The 25,912-nt window shown below is 41.7% G+C and overlaps 1 protein-coding gene across 3 annotated transcripts in view; it reads right to left on the bottom strand.

Moving 5' to 3' along the window:
- Positions 1–25,912, bottom strand: part of ralyl (RALY RNA binding protein like) — a 149,922-nt gene that overhangs the window by 69,115 nt on the left and 54,895 nt on the right. For all 3 annotated transcript variants that reach the window (XM_014180970.2, XM_014180969.2, XM_014180971.2), the window contains exon 2: positions 23,490–23,763. In XM_014180970.2, the coding sequence (XP_014036445.1) occupies positions 23,490–23,745 (256 nt within the window). In that variant the 5' untranslated portion in view covers positions 23,746–23,763. The remainder of the gene's footprint in view (positions 1–23,489; positions 23,764–25,912) is intronic.

Genomic DNA, 25,912 nt, shown 5'->3' with positions numbered 1-25,912 from the left:
ACCGCAGAAATGGAACATAAATCACATAAAATAGATGTTGTGGTGGCAGCTGCAGAGAAGTATTTGGGTATACAAGATTTGACTTCAGAAGAGTTACAGGGTGTGTTGAGTTGTGGTGTCCTTCCTGCAGGAGCAGATAGGGTCAAAGTAGTGGAATGAGGTAATGTGTTTTTAATGAGTGTAGGGTCAGTTGGAAGGTTTTTTTTTTTCTCAATTATATATATAATTTAAAAAAAGGTGACTGCCTCATTAAGCTGGTTGAGAGAATGCCAAGAGTGTGCAAAGCTGTCATCAAGGCAAGGGGTGGCTACTTTGAAGAATCTCAAATATAAAATATATTTTGATTTGTTTATCGCTTTTTTTGTTACTACATGATTCCATATGTGTTATTTCATAGTTTTGATGTCTTCACTATTATTCTACAATGTAGAAAATAGTAAAAATAAAGAAAAACCCTTGAATGAGTAGGTGTGTCCAAAATTCTGACTGGTATTCTATGTCAAATATGTAAGTTGAAAACTATGCGACTGCTTGACATTCCCGGAAATTCCTAACCACACATTTTCGTTTGCATGGCATCACCTGTGAAATCTCATGTGAAAAATATCCAAGTGAAACTTTATGTAAAATATCATGGCATGTGAAGTGTTCCAAAACCACATTTCACAAGTAAAAAAATCACTTTCTTTTTCTCTTAATGATGACACACATGAGCTGGGCTTTATCACCATGATGAGCTGGGCCCTCTGCTAAAGATGAGTTATTAGTTATTAACTGCATTAGTAGGGGTTATAAAGATATCCTAAAAGTGGACACGTGCAGTGCATTCGGAGAGTATTCAGACCCCTTGACTTTTTCCACATTTTGTTACGTTAGAGCCTTATTCTAAAATGTATTAAAAACAAATTGTTCCCTCATCAGTCTACGCACAATAACCCATAATGACAAAGCAAAAAATGTTTTTGGGAAATGTTTGCAAATGTATTACAAATAAAAAACATCACAACCTGTCAGGTTGGATGCGGAGCGTCTCTGCACAGCTATTTTCAGGTCTCTCCAGAAATGTTAGATTGGGATCAAGTTCGGGCTCTGGCTGGCCCACTTAAGGACATTTAGAGACGTCCCGAAGCCACTCCTGCGTTGTCTTGGCTATGGGCTTAGGGTTGTTGTCCTGTTGGAAGGTGTACTTTTGCCCCAGTCTGAGGTCCCGAGTGTTCTGGAGCAGGTTTTCATCAAGGATCTCTTTGTGCTTTGTTATGTTCGTCTTTCCCTTGATCCTGACTAGTCTCCCAGTCCCTGCCGCTGAAAAACATCCCCACAGCATGATGCTGCCACCACCATGCTTCACCGTTGGAATGGTGCCAGGTTTTCTCCAGGCGTGACGCTTGGCATTCAAATCAAATCAAATCCAATTATATTGGTCACATACACATGTTTATCAGATGTTATTGCGGTGTAGCGAAATGCTTGTGTTTCTAGCTCTAACAGTGCAGTAATATCTAACAATTTCAAAAAAATACACACAATACAAACGAATCCAAAATAAAGGAATGGAATTATGAATATATAAAGGCCAAAGAGTTCAATCTTGGTTTCATCAGACCAGAGAATCGTGTTTCTCATGGTCAGAGTCCTTTAGGGGCCTTTTGGCAAACTCCAAGCGGGATGTCGTGCCTTTTACTGAGGAGTGGCTTTCGTCTGGCCACTCTACCATAAAGGCCTGATTGGTGGAGTGCTGCAGAGATGGTTGTCCTTTTGGAAGGTTCTCTCATCTCCACAGAGGAAGTCTGGAGCTCTGTCAGAGTGACCATCAGGTTCAGCTCCCTGGCCAAGGCCTTTATCCCCCGATTGCCAGCTCTAGGAAGAGTCTTGGTGATTCCAAACTTCTTCCATTTCAGAATGATGGAGGCCACTGTGTTCTTGGGGACCTTCAATGCTGCAGAAATGTTTTGGTACCTTTCCCCAAATCTGTGCCTCGGCACAATCCTGTCTCATGGCTTGGTTTTTGCTCTGACATTCACTGTCAACTGTGGGACCTTATATAGACAGGTGTGTGCCTTTCCAAATCATGTCCAATCAATTGAATTCACCACAGGTGGACTCCAATCAAGTTGTTGAAACATCTCAAGGATGAGCAATGGAAACAGGATGCACCTGAGCTCAATTTCGAGTCTCATAGCAAAGGGTCTGAATACTTATATAAATATAGTATTTCGTTTTTTATTTTTAACATATTTCTAAAAACCTGTTTTCACTTCGTCATTACGGGGTATTGTGTGTAGATTGATGAGTAGACTGAATACTTTCCGAGTGCACTGTACAGCACAGCAATAGCCACAGCTTCGGGAAGAACATGAGAGAAAATGGCTTACATACACACTAATTATTGTGTGTGTTGAATCCTAGTAGCCCTTTCCTGCAGTCAAATGACCTAGTGGCCTCATGGGTGGAATGTTATAAATCATCATCATTTCATAATGAATAAACATTATTAAAAAAAAAACGCAGAAAATTGTGTGTTTCTACGTCAAACGGTTTTGTTATATTTCAGTCTTCTATGATGTATATAAAGTGTAATATTGGGATGCAAACTCAAAATTAAATACATTTCAACTCTATATTTGACATGGTACATGTGTCTTCTTTTTTAGGCCCATAACCATGTGTGTGAGGTGTATTACTTTGTTACAAAGTACTAGATTTATTTAACACTACCAAGAAACACTGAGCCTGATTTAGCCCACTGCAGTAAAAGGTTAAGGAAATACTGCCATAATCCAGAAAAAAAACTATGATTGGGTCACACATGGCCAACATTTTAACCTTAGCCCTACTCCCTCTCAAATGCTACCAACAAACAACCTATCAAAGAATACATTGAAATTATACTCAGTGTAATTCTGTGATGTACTGGTAAATTACATTTGTAAGTCAAAAGAGTTATGGTGCGTCAGTAAGAGGAACTGAGGCAAGTTCTCTCAATCTGTCTATGTCTCACAGATACTTTAAATCAAGGTAGGTGCATAATGCAGAAAACCAGTAAGTATCTGGTGTGAACATCTTTTGCATCATGCAGCGCGACACAACTCATTCGCATAGAGTTGATCAGGGCGTTGATTGTGGCCTTTGGAATGTTGTCCCACTCCTCTTCAATGGCTGGCGAAGTTGCTGGATGTTGGTGGGAACTGGAACATGCTGTCGTACACGTCGATCCAGAGCATCCCAAACATGCTCAATAGGTGACATGTCTGGTGAGTATGCGGGCCATGGAAGAACTGGAACATTCCAGGAATTGTGTACAGATCCTTGAGACATGGGGCTGTGCATTATCATGCTGAAACATGAGGCGATTGCGGCAGATGAATGGCACAACAATGGGCCTTCCCATACCATAACCCCACCACCACCATGGGGCACTCTGTTCAAAACGTTGACATCAGCAAACAGCTTGCCCACACGATGCCATACACACTGTCTGCCATCTGCCCGGTACAGTTGGACATTCCTGCAGTCAGCATACAAATTGCACGCTCCCTCAAAACTTGAGACATCTGTGGCATTGTGTTGTGCGATACAACTGCACATTTTTGGCCTGTTATTGTCCCCAGAACAATGCGGACCTGTGTAATGATCACGATGTTTAATCAGGTTCTTGATATGCCCCACCTGTCAGGTGGATGGATTATCTTGATAAAGGAGAAATGCTCACTTACAGGGATGTAAACAAATGTGTGCACAAAATTTGACAGAAATAAGCTTCACATGTTGTGTTTATATTTTTGTTCAGTATAATATGATTAAATGTAGATTATCAAATAAATCTAAGGAGAATATATCAAATATGCATAACGCATTCATTTCTCTAGGTGTTGTAACAGTACCAATTTCCCCCACAGAGTGGCGCTTCAGGACCACAAAGGTAAAGGAGCAGAACATCTAATCTCGACAGAGCTGGAAGGCATGTCTAGCATTTTCATAAAGACCATTCATTCATTCAACAAGCACAAGACTTGATTGAGAATTTCTTCAGCATCATTTCAAAAGTAATTAATATTTTATCAAGTTCCACTTTAGTTATAACAAGAGCCTATCATCTTAGCCCAGACCCAAATTTCATTTGACAACAGCAGTCCCACTTCTCAAATAAGTCAGCTCAGCTCCTCTTCTACCAGGACTACAAGTTGAATAATTATGGACAGTGTCTACTAATAATGCTGTCACACAGGCAGGCCTGGGAGAGATGGCACACTTTAGAGAACACACATACTGTACTGCACGCTCAGTGGTCCCACTGTACTGCACGCTCAGTGATCCCACAGGGCTAGAGCAATGGCACACTTTAAGGAACACACGACTTAACAGAGCTGTTCAGGGTGCTCTAAATGCAGTGTTATGCACAGTTTCTGCTCCATCAGTAATTTGGCCAAATAGACTCGAGCGTCTCCTCTGGCATATAGACACAAAATAACTTGGTTGAAGTCAAAGGTCAAGAAGATGGTGTCTACAATGCTATAAAATCTAACGCTAGCTGGTAGCATTGTTAGAAATGCTGTAAAATAATGAATGAATGTGTGGTATCTATAGAAACAAACTGGAGGTGATTCAACATAAACTAGGGGGTAATGTGTGTCTATTGAAATATGCTTGATGTGACCTTTTGGTAGCCAGACGGGCCCAAGGCTTTCCTGCTCCTTCGCAAATTAGACAACACCGAAGACCAGTGACTGCAGTGACTCATGCACTGCCCCGTAGCTTAGCCGCTAATTGTGTTTGTGTGTGAGTGTGTTAGTTTAGTATTTAGTATTTTATTAGAAACCCCCTTAGCTGTTGCCAAGGCAGCAGCTACTCTTCCTGGGGTTCAAACAGAGATAAAACGTTACATCAAACAAATGATTGTGCATTATACAAATGGACATTGCTCCATTATTACATTACAATATTACAATACTACATTACATTACTAAGAATAATGTGTGGGTGTGTGTGAGTGTGTCTCTTCACAGTCCGTGAGTGTGCCATGCCGTGAGGTGTTGTTTTATCTTTTTAAAAATGTATTTTTTATCTGATTTTACTGCTAGCTTGATTTACCTGAGGTGGAAGAGAATTGCATTTAGTTATGGCTCTATACAGTACTGTGTGATACTGTGTGTGTGTGTGTGTGTGTGTGTGTGTGTGTGTGTGTGTGTGTGTGTGTGTGTGTGTGTGTGTTATGTGTGAGTGTGTTATTTTGTTTACAATGTCCATCTTGTTCCGGGCCTGGGCTGCGTACATCAGAAAATGTGTCAAAGCCATTCTTAATCTGTGGGAGTCAGAAGAGCAATTCCACAGTCACAGAAAAACCTCAAGGGTCAAAGTAATTATCCTAGCATGAATTATTAGAAACCATGAACCGCGATGTAGACTACAGTATACGTAATCTTTACAATTTGTATTTGCTCTTATCGCGCTCCTAGTGTTAATTCTGTCATATAATCTCAGTTGAATAGGCTCTCAGACACAACCAGTCGATGATTATGGTGTTAATAACGAGCCAAGCATGGCGAGCAGATCAATCCTGATGGAGAGCAAAAAGGGCAGCTTTTCTATTCCAGGGGTCCATATGAGGCCCATAAAGATCTGTTCTGCTGTAAAGGCTCGCTCCGTTTAAAGGTCACCTGCTGTCCTGTTGTAACACACACACACACACACACACACACACACACACACACACACACACACACACACACACACACACACACACACACACACACACACACACACACACACACACACACACACACACACACACACACACACACACACAGTCTTCGCCTCTACCTCACACACATTGTCGCGCTGGCTGACTCTGTGACATCTCCATTAGTCCTAATCCTAAAGACAAAGAGCCGTTCCAATCCATTACAGTACATACCCTCAGGATTCCCGTTAAAACTCAGTTCAAACCATGCCCTTGTAGTCCAGGGATCTGTTCCAAGCCATTATCAACCATGCTCTTGCAGAAGAGAGTTTCTATTCCAGTCCATTAGAAAACATTATTGTGTATACTAGGAGATGGAGTTTTATTTCCTGGAAATCCACGATTCAATGGACCAATTCCAAACCACTAAAATTGTTCCCCTACCTATTTTTTTATAGCAAAATGTCCATGTAGCCTATGTACTTCAAACTCTTAAAAGAGTTCTGTATTTTCATGACAAAACTCGCGACTGGTTCATTATCCCCCTCAAGTGACCAATAGCAAATCCACGAAGATACACGGAGGGGTCTGTCCTGCCCCCCCCCCCACCCCTCTCCCACAGGTGTAATTGACCTCTATGTGAACTCCAGACCTCATCTGTAAGCAAGCATATATCTTTGATAAAGTTATCCAGGGGAAATACTGCAATGCCAGCCTTCCATGACCTGATAAAACTCAAACTCAGCACTTCTGCAGTCTCCTCACAGCTTGGACTCTTCTGTGTTTGTATAAGAGAGCCGAGCTGTGTATGTGTGTGTGTGTGTGTGTGTGTGTGTGTGTGTGCGTGTGTATGTGTGTGCACATGTGTGTGTGCCTGCTTGCCTGTGTGTGTGTGTGTGTGTGTGTGTGTGTGTGTGTGTGTGTGTGTGTGTGTGTGTGTGTGTGTGTGTGTGTGTGTGTGTGTGTGTGTGTGTGTGTGTGTGTGTGTGTGTGTGCGCATGTGTGTGTTTTGTAATGAGTGTCCCTGGAAGACAGTGTTTCTTGTTGGGCTATGAGCTGGTCCTTCATGCCACACTCCCCCATGCGGTCTCAAAGTGGACAGACATTCTGTGTGCTGTTTACTGCACAGTGTAACGCTAAGGGGAATAACTGTAACCTCGGTCGTCCTGCAGCTTGTAGAGACCAGTCAGATGGAAGATACACCAAGAGAGAACTGGAGTGAAGAAGAGAAACAAAAATGTTTAAAAAAACAAGCAGACATGCTACACAGTTAGAACACACTGCAATAACAATACATGACACAATCTCCATTGAGTGGTTTGTTAATTCTTCAATGCCTCAAGGTGCTCATAATCGTGGATGATTATCAATCTGTCAGAGCCAATCTGTGGTCTCAGTTGAAAATGAAAATAGAAGGATTAGTTGTCAACATGACCCAAAATAACATCATTTTTTTTCTTCATATTATGTATTATTCATTTAACACACTCAAACAATTTTTTTGCCCTAAGAAAACAAACATCTTCAGGGCCATTCAAGTTGATTACTGAACTCAAACTCAAATGTTATATCTATGAATGTAGAATTGCTGCGAGAATCAAATGCAAAATGAAATGGAGGAAGGATGCATGAAGACTGAAGTTGTTGTGTAATTATAGCACACATCTGTATTTTTTCCACTTTACCAGTAATCTTCTCAATGATGTCCCTGGTCTAGTCTAAATCTGTGTACACTGTAAACTTGTCATTACTCAAACCTTTTGAAGAAACCCGTTGTACTTAATATATCTGAGTACAGTTACTTAATAACCTTTTACTGCAGTGGGCTAAATCAGGGTCACACAGAGTGTTTCTTGGTAGTCTTAAACAAATCTGCTTTGAAACAAAAGTATGCACCTCACACAGATGGTTATGGGCTTAAAAAAAGAAGACACCTGTACAATGTTCCCTCAAAAAATGTTTTGGCACTGAGCAAATGTCAGGTCTGCTGAGTGCAAACTTGAACGTTGTGAAAATTCTGTGCAACTTCTGGCTCGGATTTACTGTGAACACTGAGGCTGTACCCGCTTTAAGTTACAGTTATAACAGTGGCCAAGTAGGCTACTGTGGCTATTTGATCATAATCTAGGCCTATCAGAGTGGACTACCATCAAAAACAATGGAGAAAATGCATCCCATAACATTTGAACATGGAAACAGCTGTTCTATCATTCAGCCTACTGTAGCCCGTAGGCCTACATTCTGTGACACTTTTGGAAAAAATATGCAGCGCTTGACATTAACCTGTTTATCCACTTGTCCTTCAGACAAGGAGGTGACTGAAAATGTGCTATTTGATGCAAGAAACTACTTTACAAAATAAAGTGAATTATTATTCCCATACCATTATTACAGAGAATCAGACAAATTATGCTACCCTCTGCATATTTGCTACTTATTTGCTAGCTTATTCAAGCCTGTCTCAAAATACAACACTACCCCTTTAAGACATAACAAATTCTCTTTACCTGACTTGCTTTTCAAACATAGCTAGAAATGCACACACGTTGTGTGCTCTTGTAAGAAGCAACCACTCCCCCATTGCTGACTAGAAATTAGCTATAACTGGGCTAGTAACACACTTACTATCAAAGAATATGAACAAATGTGCACACATGGCTACATGAAGCTCTCGCTTTGATCTCAAAACAAGCGCATCTACTCACGACCACTCGTGCTGTAAACACAGTTCAGTTCAAAGTGAACGGCACAGATCCATATATGGCAATGTACTATTTGCATATAAGGATGCTGCAGTTGTGACTGGTTATGCCGCACTGGTCTGTAGAGTATGGGCTGAGTCCTGCCTGTCAATGCAATAGAATACTACTCCGGTGGGTTCTGCCTACAAGAAAATCTCTTTCATAGTTAGTTTTGCATACTAAGTCTTGCATAATTCATTTTATTTCGGTATGTTGCATTGAAAGTGGATAATATTGGCAATTCCCACAGTAGAGGGAAGCATTGATAATGTTAACTAAAGAGAAAAACTAGAAATTTGAGTGAAGTTCAATCTCGTGCTTCTCTGCTGCAGGCTGATATTGCTTCTGCGCAGCAGTCCCTGGGAGCTGGCGAGAGAGAACATTGCACCTGTACCATGTCAGATATAGAGTTGAAATCTATTCAATTTTGAGTTTGCATCCCAATATTACATTATACATCAAGACTGAAATATAACAAAACTGTTTCACATAGAAACACCGGATTTTTGGCAGGATTTAAAAAATATTGTTTATTAATTATGAAAGTATGAAAAATATGAATAACATTCCACTCATGGAGTCACTACTGTAGGTCATTTGACTGCAGGAAATGGATACAGTGATTCTGTAGTCATTACTCAAACCGATAGAGTCACTGTGACCCTGTAGTGTGGCGGGTCAAGATTTTAGTTGTATCAGATTGAACATTTTGAGTACGAACCCACTAAGCCACGCCTCCAATATAATTTCCCAGTGTGCCTTTTCGAGTGAATTGTAGAGTTACCACCCATGACAGTATTTGTTAGTGACAGAGACATGGTTGTTGAATTTGATCATTTTCAGTAGGGATGCATGATATATCGGTGAACATATTGGAGTCGGACGATATTAGCTAAAAATGCCAACATCGGTATCAGCCAATGTGCAAAAACGATATCAAAGCTGACGTGCATACCTATATAACGAAGGTACATGACACCATGTAAAATGTTGTGCTATATATGCAACACAGCATTCATAAACTAGCCAACAATGTCTGCTGTGTGGATCGAGCAGTCAACAAGTCAAGCAGTCATATGAAAGAGTAACAAAATTTCAGCGAGATAACTCAAAGGCGAAATCCATTAAAGCCAAGATAATGGTATTCATTGCCCTTGACAATCAATCGTTCTCTGTCGATGCTGGGCCAATTGTGTGCCGCCCTATGGGACTCCCAATCACGGCCAGATGTGATACAGCCTGGATTCGAACCAGAGACTGTACTGACGCTTCTTGCACTGAGATGCAGTGCCTTAGACCGCTGCGTCCATGTGTGTGTGTTAACTATTTAACTGTACTAGAATGCTTAAAAGGCCGCTAAAAATGTAAATATCAGTTATCGGTTTTGTTTTTGGCAAGGAAAATATCGGTTTTCGGTATCGTCCAAAAATGTAATATCGGTGCATCACTAATTTTCAGTCCAGTGGCCTTCACAAAGTGAGTTCCTAGTTCAATAGTATCATTATAATTAAAGTCTTTATGACAATACATTACATATCTCATGAGGACTTATTTTGAGGCCTAGCTTTACCCAAATCAAATCAGAGTTTATTAGTCACATGTACAGGGTTGCATATGTAAATGCAGGGCAGTGCAATTCTTACGCAGTGAGCTCCAACAATGCAGGTTAAAGAGAAGTGAGTGAAACAATAATAATAATAATAGTAATAATACTAAGTAAAATAATAGAATATGAAAAAGATCGCAAGACGGCATATATAGTACTTCAGACACCTTGACTTTTTCCACATTTTGTTACGTTACAGTCTTATTCCAAAATTGATTAAATAAACTTTTTCCCCTCAACAATCTACACACAATACCCCATAACGAGAAAGCAAAAACAGGTTTTAATAAATTATGCAAATGTATTCAAATTAAAAAACAGAAATACTTTATTTACATAAGTATTAAGCCCCTTTGCTATGAAACTTGAAATTGAGCTCAGGTGCATAATGTTTCCATTGATCATCCTTTGAGATATATCTCCAACTTGATTGGAGTCCACCTGTATTAAATTGAATTGATTGGACATGATTTGGAAAGGCACACACCTGTCTATATAAGGTCCTACAGTTGACAGTGCATGTCAGAGCAAAAACCAAGCGGTCGAAGAAATTGTCTGTAGAGCACCGAGGCAGCATTGTGTCGAGATCTGGAGAAGGGTACCAAAAAATGTCTGCAGCGTTGAAGGTCCCCAAGAACACAGTTGCCTCCATCATTCTTAAATGGATGAAGTTTGGAACCACAAAGACTCTTCCTAGAGCTGGCTGCCTGGCCAAACTGAGCAATTGGGGGAGAAGGGCATTTGTCAGGGAGGTGACCAAGAACCTGATGATCACTCTGACAGAGTTCTAGAGTTCTTCCGTGGAGATGGAAGAACCTTCCAGAAGGACAACCATCTCTGAGCACTCCACCAATCAGGCCTTTACGGTAGAGTGGCCAGAAAGAAGCCACTCTTTGGTAAAAGGCACATGACCACCCGCTTGGAGTTTGCCAAAAGGCATCTAAAGACTCTCAGACCATGAGAAACAAGATTCTCTGGTCTGATGAAATCAAGATTGAACTCTTTAGCCTGAATGCCAAGAGTCACGTCTGGAGGAAAACTGGCACCATCGCTACAGTGAAGCACAGTGGTGGCAGCATCATGCTGTGGGGATGTTTTTCAGTGGCAGGGACTGGGAGACTTGTCAGGGTTGAGGCAAAGATGAACGGAGCAAAGTACAGCGAGATCCTTGATGAAAACCTGCTCCAGAGTGCTTAGGACCTCAGACTGGGGCAAAGGTTCACCTTCCAACAGGACAACAACCCTTAGCACACAGCCAAGACAACGCAGGAGTGGCTTCAGAACAAGTCGCTGAATGTCCTTGTGGCCCAGCCAGAGCCCAGACTTGAATCTGATCAAACTTCTCCGGAGGGACATGAAAATAGCTGTGCAGCAACACTCCCCATCCAACCTGACAGAGCTTGAGAGGATCTGCAGAGAAGAAAGGGAGAAACTCCCCAAAAACAGCTCTGCCAAGCTTGTAGCGTCATACCCAGGAAGACTCAAGGCTGTAATCGCTGCCAAAGGTGTTTCAACAAAGTACTGCGTAAAGGGTCTGAATACTTATGTAAATGTGATATTTCAGTTTTATATATATATATATATATATATATATATATATATATATTAAAATCTGTTTTTGATTTTTCATGATGGGGTACTGTGTGTAGAAAACAAAAATGTAATCAATTTTAGAATTAAGGCTGTAACGTAAGAAAATGTGGTAAAAGTAAAAGGGTCTGAATACTTTCCGAAGGCACTGTATATATATACAGTACCAGTCAAGTTCGGACACATCTACTCATTCCAGGGTTTTTATTTATTTTTACTATTTTCTACATTGTACTATGAAATAACACATATGAAATCATGTAGTAACCAAAAAAGTGCGAAACAAATCAAAATATATTTTATATTTGAGATTCTTCAAAGTAGCCACCCTTTGCCTTGATGACAGCTTTGCACACTCTTGACATTCTCTCAACCAGCTTCATGAGGTCGTCACCTGGAATGCATTTCAATTAACAGGTATGCCTTGTTAAAAGTTAATTTGTGGAGTTTCTTTCCTTCTTAATGTGTTTGAGCCAATCAGTCGTGTTGTGACAAGGTACGGTTGGTATACTGAAGATAGCCCTATTTGGTAAAAGACCAAGTCCATATAATGACAAGAACAGCTCAAATAAGCAAAGAGAAATGACAGTCCATCATTACTTTAAGTCAATCCAGAAAATGTCAACAATTTTGAAAGTTTATTCAAGTGCAGTCACAAAAACCATCAAGCGCTATGATGAAACTGGCCCTCAGGAGGACTGCCACAGGAAAGGAAGACCTAGAGTTACCTCTGCTGCAGAAGATAAGTTCATTAGAGTTACCAGCCTCAGAAATTGTAGCTCAAATAAATGCTTCACAGAGTTCAAGTAACAGACACATCTCAATATCAACTGTTCAGAGGAGACTGCGTGAAATGGGGCCTTCGTGGTCAAATTGCTGCAAAGAAACCACTACTAAAGGACACCAATAATAAGAAGAGACTTGCTTGGGCCAACAAACACGCGCAATGTCCTTTGGTCTGATGAGTCCAAATTTGAGATTTTGGTTCCAAACGCCGTGTATTTATGAGACGCAGAGTAGGTGAATAGATCTCTGCATGTGTGGTTCCCACCATGAAGCATGGAGGAGGAGGTGTGATGGTGCTTTGCTGGTGACAAGAGGAGGTGATGTTGCCTACCTTCACCACCTGGGGATGGCTCATCAGGAAGTTCAGGACTAGTTGCATAGGGAGGAGTATGGTATTCCTTTTGTCCAGGTGGGTCAAGGCAGTATGCAGTGCAATCGGGATTGTGTCGTCCGTGGATCTGTTGGGCGGTAGACAAATTGGAGAGGGTCGAGAGTACCGGGGCATGAGAAGGTCATGTGGTCTTTGACTAGCATCTCGAAGCACTTCATGATGACAGAAGGGAGTGCTACAGGTCAGTAGTCATTCAGTTCAGTTAGTTTCCCTTTTTTGTAAATGGGGATGATAGTGGACATCTTGAAGCAGGTGGGGATAACGGCCTGAGCAAGAGAGATTGAAAATGACAGAAAACACATCAGCTAGCTGGTCTGCACATGCTTGAGGGTGTGGCTAGGGATGCCGTCTGGGCCGGCGGCCTTGCAAGGGTTAACATGTTTGAATGACTTACATACGTCCTTCATGGAGACCGTGTCGTCCTCAGGGGCTATCCTCAGAGGCTCAGATTCGTTATGCTTGAAGCATGAGAAAAAGGTGTTTAGCTTGTCTGGTAGGGCGACGTTGTTGTCCGCAATGTGACTGGCTTTCTTTTTGTAATCTGTGATTGTTAGAGGCCCCTGCCACATACGCCTTGTGTATGACTCGCTGAATTGCTCCTCCACTTTGTCCCTATACTTTTGTCTCGCCACCTTGATCGATCTGCGTAGATCGTATTTGTACTGTTTAACCATAGGCTTGTCCCGGTCACTTTTCAGTGTTTATAAGCAGCATCTCTCTCCTTCAATTTTCTGAAAGGTCTGCCGTCAATCCACAGCTTTTCATTCGGGTAAGTATTGAAAGTCACCATCGGTATCACATCATCTATGCATTTTTTTATGAATCCAGTGACTGAGTTGACGTATTCATTGATGTTATCGCCAGAAATGACCTGGAACATATTCCAGTCCACGTGATCAAAACAGTCTTGGAGCATGGATTCTGATTGGTCAGACCAGTGTTGCGCAGACTTGACCACCGGAACGTCCCTCTTGAGTCTTTGTTTGTAGGCGGGGAGAAGCAAAATAGAGTCACACATATGCCGAAAGGAGGACAGGAGAGGGCCTTAAATTACTTTTGTTAAAGTCCCCCACAACAATGAACACTGGCTCCAGGTACGCAATCCCCATTTTGTTCATTGTCCAATGAAGATCCTAGAGAGCATTTTTTTGTGTCGGCTTGGGACGGGATGTACACAGCCGTGGCAATAATCCCTGGGAACTCTCTCGGAAGGTAAAAAGAGCAACATTTGATAACCAAGTATTCCAAGTTGGGAGTTCCTGTACATTTCCCCCATCGCATCACTTGTTATTGGTCCTAAAGCAGACACCACTGCCTTTGTTCTTGTCAGAGAGAGCCCTCTTCCTGTCCGCTCGATGAACTGTAAAACTCGCTGGTTACATATAATCCATTTGGATGTCGGGGGAAAGCCAAGTCTCAGAAAACAGAGTATGTGGAAGAATCTGATGTCCCTCCAGAAGGAGATCCTCGCTCTGAGTTCATCAAGTTTATTCACTAATGATTGAACATTTGCGAGTAGTATGCTCGCTAATGGTGGACGGGTCGATCTGCGTCTCGCTAAGATCCCCGCACGTCCACCTCTCTGCCAGCGTCTTCGTTTCTCTCCGGAAGGACTCCCAGGCTGCCTGGCGCCTCACCAAAGAGGCTAGACCATCTCCAGGAATTTGGGAAGGTCTGCCTGAAACTAATGATATACAGGCCACTTCAGGCCTGCAAGTAGGATTGCAAAATTCCAGTAACTTTCCCAAATTTCCCAGATTTTCCCAAAAATTCTGGTTGAAGGATATCCAGGAATATTCCAACAGGGATTTCTCAAAAACCTGGGAAATGTATCAGAATTTTGCAACCCTACCGAAAAGTCACATTATGCTTGCTTGCAAAGTGAAGTGTAATTCATATTGGAATCGAGCCAGAGTTAGGATATCCAGCAGTTGACATTTGTATTCACCCGCAACCTGCATTCATAATGACTGCCAGGGTTAGGAAAAGTGTGAGGAGAATACCTAAGCCATTTAAACTGGAACAATCATTTCAGCAGAAAAATGTATGTTATTATTGTGTAGCATAAGATCAATCAATCAATTTCTCAACGGACATGCAAAAACACAGATATTAAAAACTATTCTAAAAAGATCTACCTGCAGTAGAGCATAAAGGGAAAGAAAATTAGAGTTGATGTGACTTCTCATTTAGTTTTGAGTCAGTATCACATGAACATTTTAAGTAATAATGACTTTTCATTGACTTTGAGTTCAAAATGCCTTGGGGTTTACAGTGTATGAGGGAGAGTGAGAAAAAGAGAAAGAGAGAGAGAGAGAGAGATGTTTAGCTGAGTGGATTCAGCCCTGCTGTGGTCATTGCTGGCCAACAAAGACTCAGAAGCACGCACACACACACACACACACACACACACACACACACACACACACACACACACACACACACACACACACACACACACACACACACACACACACACACACACACACACCTCTCCATGGGGCTATACAGAAGCACAGCCTGGGCAAAGTGAGATGGATTATAGGCTGCATGTTGGCAGGACAAACACTGCTAATTCTGTGATTAGAAATCTGGGTTCAGGAGGCTGGAAAAGCTGAGCAGTGAATCAGAGTCACAGCACACAGAGCTTTAATAGACCTGCCAAGCCCCCCCCCCCCTCTTTCTCTCTCTCCCTCCCTCTCTCTCTCTCTCTCTCTCTCTTTATTTCTCTCTCTCTCAAAGCACACTGTGTGCTGTATCTTCCGAATTATTATCCTATTATATACAGAATAGGATCCCTGTGCAGTTCCCTTTTTCTGCTGTATATTCAGCCTTGTGTCTGCAGTATCCCGCTGAAGACTCACTGCTTTCAGCATTATGGTCACAGTGTTCTTACATGCTCTATATTAAGTGTTATGGTTCTACGTGGAGCTCTTTCAGGTGAATATTCATCATAATAGCTGTGTGGAGTGGTGTGATGAGAACACAGCGTATATTCACACACTGTGATCACACTGTGAGTCCACCTCAGTGTGTCAGTGTGTGATTAATGAGAGAGCAGACAGACAGTCAGGGTGCATTTTAATCACCCACAAGGACTCTCTACTATACAGACAAGTTTGTGTGTGCGTGTGTGTGTGAGAGAGAGAGAGAGTTGTTTTGAAATTATCATTCCAGTGAGGTGTCTTAAATTCCTTATTTTTTTGCCTGTGGAGGAGAGCAAAGAGTAGAAACCTCCTTCATGTCCTCCCTCCCTCCCTCCCGCACACACGCACGCACACGCCCACGCACACACTACACAGAGTCGAAGCCTCAGAACCAAACACAGGGACATAAAAGACAGAGAGTGGGTCTTATGGGGTTAGTCCTGGCAAAACTCAGTCCAGTGGATCAGGAAGGATTGGCCTTTCTAGTTCCATACTACAATCCCCACGGAACTCCATTCAGTCAGGGTTGTGCAATGCTGCTTAACTATGGCCCTCACAACTTTGTGAGGGCCATAGGTGAGGGCCATAGGTGAGGGCCATAGTGAAACGGCATTGCACACCCCTGACTGAAACGTCCTCGTGTTTCCTTGGCGTAACCTTGAAGATCAAGGGCTCTATTCAATCTACATCACTGAAGCATTATAGATTGCACAATGGAAATGTAAAGGTCATTTCCAATTGAGCCGACATATGCAGCGTTTACCGTCAATGCAGTCTCCGCTAACGCGGGAACATTGCCTTGAAATTTCAATTACGCTGTACTTCTGCAATACGGATTGAATAGGCCCCCAACTAATAAAATCCCGAGTATCTTTTGATTCATGGAAACTATCGTACACCTATGTATCTCGAGTGATCGCCTAATACAGTATCTGCCATCACTGGTTACATACTAGCCTCTGAAGCTTATTCTTAAATCATTTCAAAGCTCCATGCTGTTCTTTTGTTCAGCATCCATAGGGACATGTGGACCTTTTCAGGTTCAACATTTGACTAAATCTGCTGACTATGGTAGTGTGTAAGATTGTGGGACTGAATGATTTATTTGAATGGAGGAGATGGATAAGCTGCCATTTTGTGAAGAGATGGTGTGACCTTTCCTTCCTGTTCCAAAAGCAATGTGGCACAGACAGGTGGGAGAGTGGGATGAAGAAAGAGAGCAAGAGAGAAAGAGAGATTACAGAGGCAGACACAGATACTATGTAGAGTTTGGAAGAGGCCCTACTGTCATTTCATCCTGCTCCTCCCTCCCTCCCTCCCTCCGTCCATCCCTAACTCCCTCATTCCCTCCCTCGTTCCCTACCTTCCTCCCTCCCTCCACTCCACTGGTTATTTTCTATGTGTGTTTCTACTTGCCATGCATCATGTTGGCCCAAAATGACGATTGATTGCGGAGTCGCTGCCACTGTAATCCGCTTAGGATGGATTTTGCATCTAAATCACTTTGTTATGTATGTGCCTAACTCTTGCCAATTCCATTTGGAGACACAGCGATAGGTGATCCATCATTCATTACCCTTCACTGTGCTCATTACCGCTGTAATATAATAGCAGAAGCCCCTCTACTGTTCAGGTGAAGTGCACACAAGGTGTGCATACAATATGGGCCATATATTGGCCATTGCACCTTGGGTTAGAGCTTTGGATGGCAGCAGGTGATATAGAGTTACACTATTAGATGATTGGAGGTAACACAACATCATATCAACATTTATTGTTTGTGATGTGTGAATACATTTCTGTTGGACTCGGTTGTTCATTTCTCTCCATAGAATTAAAAGGGGGAAACAGAAAAACATTAATGATGAGTCTCTCTGGAAATGCTTGTACGCTCTCTCTATTTTTCTCCCTTTCTCTTCCTCTCCTTCTCGCTCTATTTGAAGCTGGAGGCTCAGGACTCTTTATACCCGGCCACTCTAACAGCATGTTGTGTTATCCTATCAGTCTCCTCTACCAGTGTCTCCATCTCTCCTTGCCAGCCACACAATCCTGCTGCCACCAGGCTCACAAACACTAAACACAGTTACAACAAACACTACAAGACACAGGAGAGGTACAAAACAATATTTCTGTTTGTAATATTCTCTTTACCTCCATCAAGATAGAAATTAGTCAATCAATGATTATAATTTTTCTCTCCAGAACATCTGGGCACACTGTAAAATCATGAAACATGTGACATGTTTATAACCTAAACGTCAGTGTTTAAAATGTAAATATCAGGAATTTAGATTTGAAAATAAGTGTTATCACAAGAATTAAAAATGAAAGTCAACTTGTTCGAAGCCGTTTCCAACCAGGAGAACACTAATGTTTGAACACTAATGACTTTAAACCCTAATGTTTACTTTCCCATCGTCCTATTTAGAGCGTATTTAGTCATTAGAAAATGATGTGACTTCCATGCCTTTTATTTCAGTGTTAGGAACGTATGTCACCTACATTTCAACACAACTGAATAGGACATTTGATTCAATAAATCTTTGCAATTGCGTGGTGTTGTTGTTACTCTACTGTGTAGTTATTTGCGTTAATGCAGAAACCAATGCGGTGCTCGAGGGGGTGCGTTCATCAAAATCAAATCAAACTTTATTTGTCACATGCGCCGAATACAAGTGTAGACCTTACCGTGAAATGCTTACTTACAAGTCCTTAACCAACATTGCAGTTCAAGAAGAGTTAAGAAAATATTTACCAAATAAACTATATGTAGGTAGGGGTGAAGTGACTATGCATAGATAATAAACATTGAGTAGCAGCAGTGCACAAAACAAATGGAGGTGGGGTCAATATAAATAGTCTGGTGATTAATTTTTCAGCAGTCTTATGGCTTGGGGGTAGAAGCTGTTAAGGAGCCTTTTGGTCCTAGACTTGGCGCTCCGGTACCGCTTGCCGTGCGGTAGCAGAGAAAACAGTCTATGACTTGGGTGGCTGGAGTCTGACAATTTTATGGGCTTTCCTCTGACACCGCCTATTATATAGGTCCTGGATGGCAGGAAGCTTGGCCCCAGTGATGTACTGGGCCGTACGCACTACCCTCTGTAGCGCCTTACGGTCAGATGCAGTGCAGTTGCCATACCAGGCGGTGATGCAACCGGTCAGGAAGCTCTCGATGGTGCAGCTGTAGAACTTTTTGAGGATCTGGGGACCCATGCCAAATCTTTTCAGTCTCCTCGTGCCCTCTTCACAACTGTCTTGGTATGTTTGGATCATGATAGTTCGTTGGTGATGTGGACACCAAGGAACTTGAAACTCTCGACCCGCTCCACTACAGCCCGTCAATGTTAATGGGGGCCTGATCAGCCCGCCTTTTCCTGTAGTCCATGATCAGCTCCTTTGTCTTGCTTTGTCTTGTACATGCAGGAACCAATGGGATACTCGAGGGGAGGGAGTGTTCATGAAGGAACCAATGGGATGCTCGAATGGGGGCGTTCCTTCATCTGAATGCCCCAAATTGCGGGATGCAGTCACGGACTATTGGATTTGTTTTTGAAAAGTTTGTTATAATATCTAGAGTATACACATTGAATGATTAATTGATCTTATACTACACAAAGATAAATAATTTACATTTTCTAAACTAATTGAACCCATTACTGAGATGGTTGTTCCAGTTTAGGTTTCGGTAGTCTTATCTGTTAAGTCCTTCACCATACCAGTCATTCTGATTTCAGGTTGTGGGTGATAAAATATTGAAATTGTTGGATATTGTCTTTCTGGCTGTATTTTGATAGGAATTAATAATAATTTCACAAACCATCATATTGTGACATTGAGGTCTGATGAGACCCATGAGCCAGGATTTTCAGACCACAATGTTGTGGATAACTAAGCCATATCTAAAGGCCTTATGACATGTGTAATATAAAGTAATAAATCATTAACTTTTAATTGAACCACATTCACTTAAGCAACCACTTAGTGAAAGCCCTTAAATAAAAAATTATTGAATGCAACAACCATGTGTCTCTCACTGACTAACACAATCATGGGTGGGTACCACACACATTCACTCGAAATGGATGCTGGGAAATATGCAAATACAGCTGTAAACACCACAGTGTTAAAACAACACCCCCAGTGTTTCATTTTTTAAACCCAAATGCAAATAAACAGGTCTAAACACACACTATTTTTATTGAAATTCTAAATGACTTGACACATGTAAAAAGTGTTACAGAAAAGTGTTTAGTTATGTGTTCAGATCCTAAACACTTGTTTTTACAGTGTATGGAACTCACAGTCGTTATAAAACCTCCTGCCCATTGACCAAACCCTACAGTAAGGGAAGATGCTGTAGTAGTCAAGAGGGAAAACTAAACCAACTCCAACCCGGTCAGCAAGCTGGGCAGCATCATACAAAATTCATCCATATTCACATACCTTTGTACGGTATAACCTTGACAGGTTCAGTGCAATCTCAATTAAGCTCTCAAGAACTTCCATAATGCAGTAAGTCTTGTAACAAACAACACTAGAAACAGGGGAAAACTAAGCTGAGAATGCTACTGGTCAATTTATGGATTCAGTAAGGAAGACATGAAGCACAAGATCTGCCATCTCAAACGTACGACAAATCGATATAAATATAAAATGAGGACGTATGTTTTGATGAATTATAGATGGAATGCTAATTCAATTTCCTTTCAGGTCTACTTGCAGCAAGAGTCCAGTAAGCATCTCTCCAAGACAAAAGCATTTATTTTCTCTGGTCGTTCTCTATTCTGAGGTTGCAGTGCTGCAGGCAGAAATGTAGGTTGAAGCGTGTTGTGTCGTCCTCAGGACCTCCTGGAGTTCCTCTCGTTGAGCATATGTGGATTTGGACACTGCGCTGTGCTGACACATGGAAAGGTACACTGCATGCTGGGATGGCTCAGGGCTGCGAGTCGGTCTCTGTAGTGACGTAACCACGGCAGCCCAATGAAGGGTGAGGTAAGGGAACTGTCATCTCAGATAATGCGTTATGGTGGCATGAATGTTAGCTGTCGTTATGGTGCCAACGGGAAACTTCCACACAGCCATCAGCCAAAGGGGAGGACTACTCTAACAACATGAACTGAATGAGAAGGAGAAGGGTAGAGTGGCTCTTAAAATAGGCATCAAATAGCCTGCAAGACATGACAAATGTCATAACCCCTAATGCTAGACAATGACAATTGACCTTCCAATGCCGTAACACTAGTAGTGGGTTGCAACTCTCTCCTTTTTGCAAGATTTACAATGGCACATCACACTTATATGACTATTTTCACCATGGTGTTTAGGCCACAAGCAACTGACAGGCTTAACAGCACCATTTCCTTTAATGAGAATTTATGGAGAGGGAGAACAGGTTCAGCAGTAGTCCATTTGGGAGAGCCGGTCCTCGATATATAATTGTACTGCACATTCACAACTCTACACAATGTTAATAAAACATATCAGTCCAGGAGAATGAGAATGAGTATCCATAATTATCAATCGGGGATGTGTTTTCAAACATTACTCTGCCACATGATTTGTGAGTGATCATGTCGATGACCTTTGGGAAGTGATGAAAATACCGTGCACTACCATTCATAAGGTAGGTAGAAAGAGCAGAGAGCAGTAGAGCACAAGAAATGCAGTGTCATCTGCAAAAAAATCTAATGGAAAATTACCTGTCACGTTAAAAGTATTCAAGGAGTTTTTAGATTATTTGGAAGGCAATGTATCATGATAACCTTGTGACAAAACGGGTCATCATTAGGGTTCCAAATGTCCTGTAATTTACACAAAATGTGCAGGTTTACTAGGAATCCCGGATAGAAGATTCCCAGAATCTGGAGGGAATAAGAAAGAAATCTGGGAATCTTCCAACCGGGATTTCTGGAAAACCTGTGAAATTTGGGAAAGTTAACAGAAATATGTAGTAATGTCGGTCTTTATGTAACACCCAAAAAACAACCACACACTGCCTTGGTGGACACCACAGCATTTCAGGTAGTTCCATAAACCCACATCAGTATGCCTGAGATTAATCTTTGTCTCCTTCTCTACTAATGGGTCTTCAGTGACAGAATCACCAAAGTAGAGCTAGTGACAAGAGTATTGAACGCTGAATAGCTTCAACATTTGTATTCTGATATGGGGTTTGTAAATAGAAAACAGCCTGAGGTTGTGTGCGTCTTCAGGAAACCGCAAAGCGAGTGGCTTTATGAAAATAAATATTTATATTCAAGTTGCTTATCGTAAAGCAATGTCGGACAGTATAAATATGTAACATCCGGCAGGGCTCTCCAGGACACTCACCATGACTGCAGAGAGAGAAAGAGGGAGCTTGGCGTAATAGAGGCTTGGCGATGGTATCTATCTCCCTGACTGGATTCCATTAGCCAATGGTTCTGTCTGTTCTGTTTACATTCTGAATGCACAAGTTCACGCTAACACGGAAACTGCAAGTGAGAGGCCTAAAATACTGAAAGACATTTTCAGTGCATTAGCCATCATCAGTCATCTAGCCAGCTATCACTCATGTAATAACCAACAGACCTGTGTGTTGGTGGAAGATTATATAAGGGGCATGGGAGGATCTCTCTCTCCCACTTCATCTCTCTCACTCTCTCTCACACTCTCACTCTCTGTCTCGCTTTCTCTCTCTTTCACTCCCTCTCTTGCTTCCTCTCTCCACAACACCATAATTTCTCTCCTTTTTATCCTCTACTTTTTCTCTCTCTTTGACACACTCTCACTGCCCTTGCATGCAATTACATCTAACCAAATGGGCTAGTTTTAATAGTGGTCTCTTGGCTATACTCTGCATTATGTATAGAGAGCTGATTTTTTGTGCCACAGATTTGCATTGCAAAAACAAAACAACTTTTCTGAAAGCAGGTCAATTGGATAATGAGACTGCACTTAAAGGGTAAGTTATCTGTAGCACCTCCTTGTTAAAAGTAGTGGTCCCAAGAGAGGTCAGGGATTTCAGTTAGACGGTGTACTGCTGCAGCGCATCTGTAATTTATCTTTATGTCTCCTGAGGGAACACACTGAAGACATTTTTAAAAGTGAGAACCAAAATGGCTGCCGTTTAGAGAATCAACTACACAAAATCCATAGCTCTAGAGTCACAGAAAGGGTTTTAAATGCAAACCGTGGCACAGCAAAAAAAACTGAAACTAGCATTGCAGTGTGTCAACCAAGGTCATATCCAGTAGAAAGAAAACATTTTGAAACAGAGTGAACAAAGAGGTAGCTACTGCCGGAATTTTTCCAAAAAGAAAACAGGTCTGTGCTTTTCCTTTAGTGGTTTTAGCCACAGGAACTCTTAAAGAAACTTGACATACTTTAGTGAGCCACATTCTAACTGTTTTGACATACACTACTACTTAAACTAATGGATTCAGCAGGTCCCCTTTCCTGAGAACAGCACGACATACATACTCTTCAACCTCAAGAACCATGAGAGCATCTAAACAAGCCTAAAAGACGTCTCAGGCATGATGGGTCCCCATGAGGGACATATAGTCCATTACTCTAAAATAGCACAGTCTATAATAAAACTATTGCTGTGTTCAATGGCAATGAGTACAGATGCAGGCATTACATAATGCACTTGAAACCAAATGTCCTAGTTTACCAAGCCATTTCCTGGCTATATGATGGCTAAAAGCTGTAAAATCAATTCACTCAACACTGAAAGAAAATCTGATGCTCACATGGAAAACCAGGGAAAATCAAAATGGCAACTCACCGAGCGACTGTCCAGCGATGATACGTGCGTTTTCTCCGGCCACGGCGGCGCGAGCATTCCTCTCGCTGATGTACTGGACGAAGGCGAAGCCCTTGTGAACAGAGCAGCCTACGATCCTGCCATACTTGGCGAAGATGACCTCGATGTCGGTCTTCTTGACGATGGCGGTGTTGAGGTTGCCGATGAAGACTCTGGAGTTGAGGGAGCGCGGGTCATTCTTGTTGGTCACGTTGCTGGTCTGAATCTTACCGGTCATCCTCCTCCGGTTGCCCTCCTGGGACACAGACAGATACAAGGAGTAGAGGGCTTTAGAGTCACTAGTCAACCCCAACCCCTTTGCTGAGAGTTGATCTAATGTGAATGGAGAGAAGACAGCATGTTCAACTTTGGTTTATTTTATGCTAGTGCAATGGTCAAGTGAGAGTAGCAATAATGAACACCACAGACAACTAAACCATGTGATACGACTGCAAAAAGTTTATATCACATATTGAGCATACTAGTGATCAGTCACGAATTTGTTTTGAATACATTTTGCACAACTATTTGAAGTGATACGTCTATTTTTATAACAGTATCTCTTTTTTTTTGTGACGTCAAAATGTCTCCTGAAATGAAGTATGAGTTCTGAATGCCGCCCTCACAACCATTTTAAGTGAACTTGTCATGGCCCTTACATAACATTGTAGCATTGTCAGTTATAAAGATATCATCGGGTTGCACAGAGTCCTTGTGTCAACAGGAATAGGCTTGCAATACACAGATTTGGGCTGAACAGCACTTCATTCAATGCTTCTCGATGTGACAGCCCTGCACCTAGAGCGCAAAACACCATGCTTGTCACTGCTATACGAAGTTCACTAATCTCCTTCAAGGCTGTCTTCAGCATCTCAATGGAATTTCTCAGACTAGCATTCATCGCACTGATTGAGACATTTTACTAGGGAAAAAGGGGATACCTAGTCAGTTGCAGAACTGGCTGCATTCAACCGAAATGTGTCTTCCGTATTTAATCGACATCCACGTCATCGGCGCCCGGGGAGCAGTTGTTGTAAAGGTTTGCACAACCAATAATGTGAGTAAAATGACACCTGTTGTGATATAGGGGACCACATAAGCATTTACCCCGTGGCAAACAAGCAAACTGCAGCCACCGTTGTTAATGTCTAAAAGAGTACCATGCTGTATAATTGAATTGACCTTGGAATACAATAACAGAATTAAGTGCAATATTCAGTAACAGAGAAAACAATCAATGATCGTCCTGGTCTCTTGCTTCAGTGTCCCTGAGACAGGAGACCAAATACCTGAATAATGGGTCCAATTCTCAGTAAATAGGATTAGTTACCATGGTAACACAGATACTGACTGACGCACGCACACACGCACACATGCACTGTTGCATTGTTGTGAGGTCCCAGAAATGTAGGTTTTCATTCATTTTCCACCAAGGTGACTTACCAGCTGAAATTTTCCCATTTTCCTCAAAGCTCAGACAAACACAATGTGTGGTCTGTGGTCTGATAAAACATCTCTATCTCCCAGAATTTGCACAACGCTACACATTTCACTCTCCTCTCAGTTTATGTATTTCCTTAATTATAACTTATAGCTACATTTCAGTACACTAATTGACTAATACTTCACCCTTTGTAAGGTTTCATGATCTGTTTATAAACAGGTAAAATGGCATTATTTCCAACCTGAATCTCATGGCTAAACATGCATATTTCCCACCATTTGACACGCGTGACTATTTCTAACCTTCAATAAGATGCAATGTGCCCAAGTGAAATACTACCAATAAAACTGTCCCTGACCATTGAGTGAAGTTTCTCTCCAAAACTAGCTTGTTTTGTACCTGGCCGAGGGAGGAAGCTGTTCAGTCAGCCGCTAAATAGAGAGCAGCCATGTGATTTACAGGGGAGAGATTCTCTGTCAGTCGTCCATTACACCTGAGACTGAGATCACTCTAGTGTGGCTGTTCAGCAGCCCACTCAGGAACATAAACACCACTCCTTCATGGCTTTCTCTGACTTGCGATAGTACAGTATATGCGTAAGCCATTACACACTCCATCTACACTTCAAAATCATCTACTGTCCTGTGAGTGTTAAATCTAAAGTATCAAAGAATGGAGACAATCAAAGGAAATATGGTTAATCCAAGAAGAAAACCTTTCTGCAATGTGTGTGTGTTTGTGTGTGTGTACTATAATATATGTAATATATACGGTAATTGTAGGTATTATCAACAGTAAAAATCTCTGAAACGTTTAACTTTAGTATACTGTAAATTATAGTGCATTGTATGAAAAATGCAGTATTTCAAATGGTATTGTAATTATACCCCACAGAATACAGTACCGTACCATATCTTTGGAGCACCAAAAACCTTTTGACCATTAATTAGTGGGTGCATGG

The sequence above is a fragment of the Salmo salar genome, chromosome ssa29, assembly GCF_905237065.1.
Source record: "Salmo salar chromosome ssa29, Ssal_v3.1, whole genome shotgun sequence".
Taxonomy (NCBI): Eukaryota; Metazoa; Chordata; class Actinopteri; order Salmoniformes; family Salmonidae; genus Salmo; species Salmo salar.
This window is presented reverse-complemented; position numbering and strand designations above follow the sequence as displayed.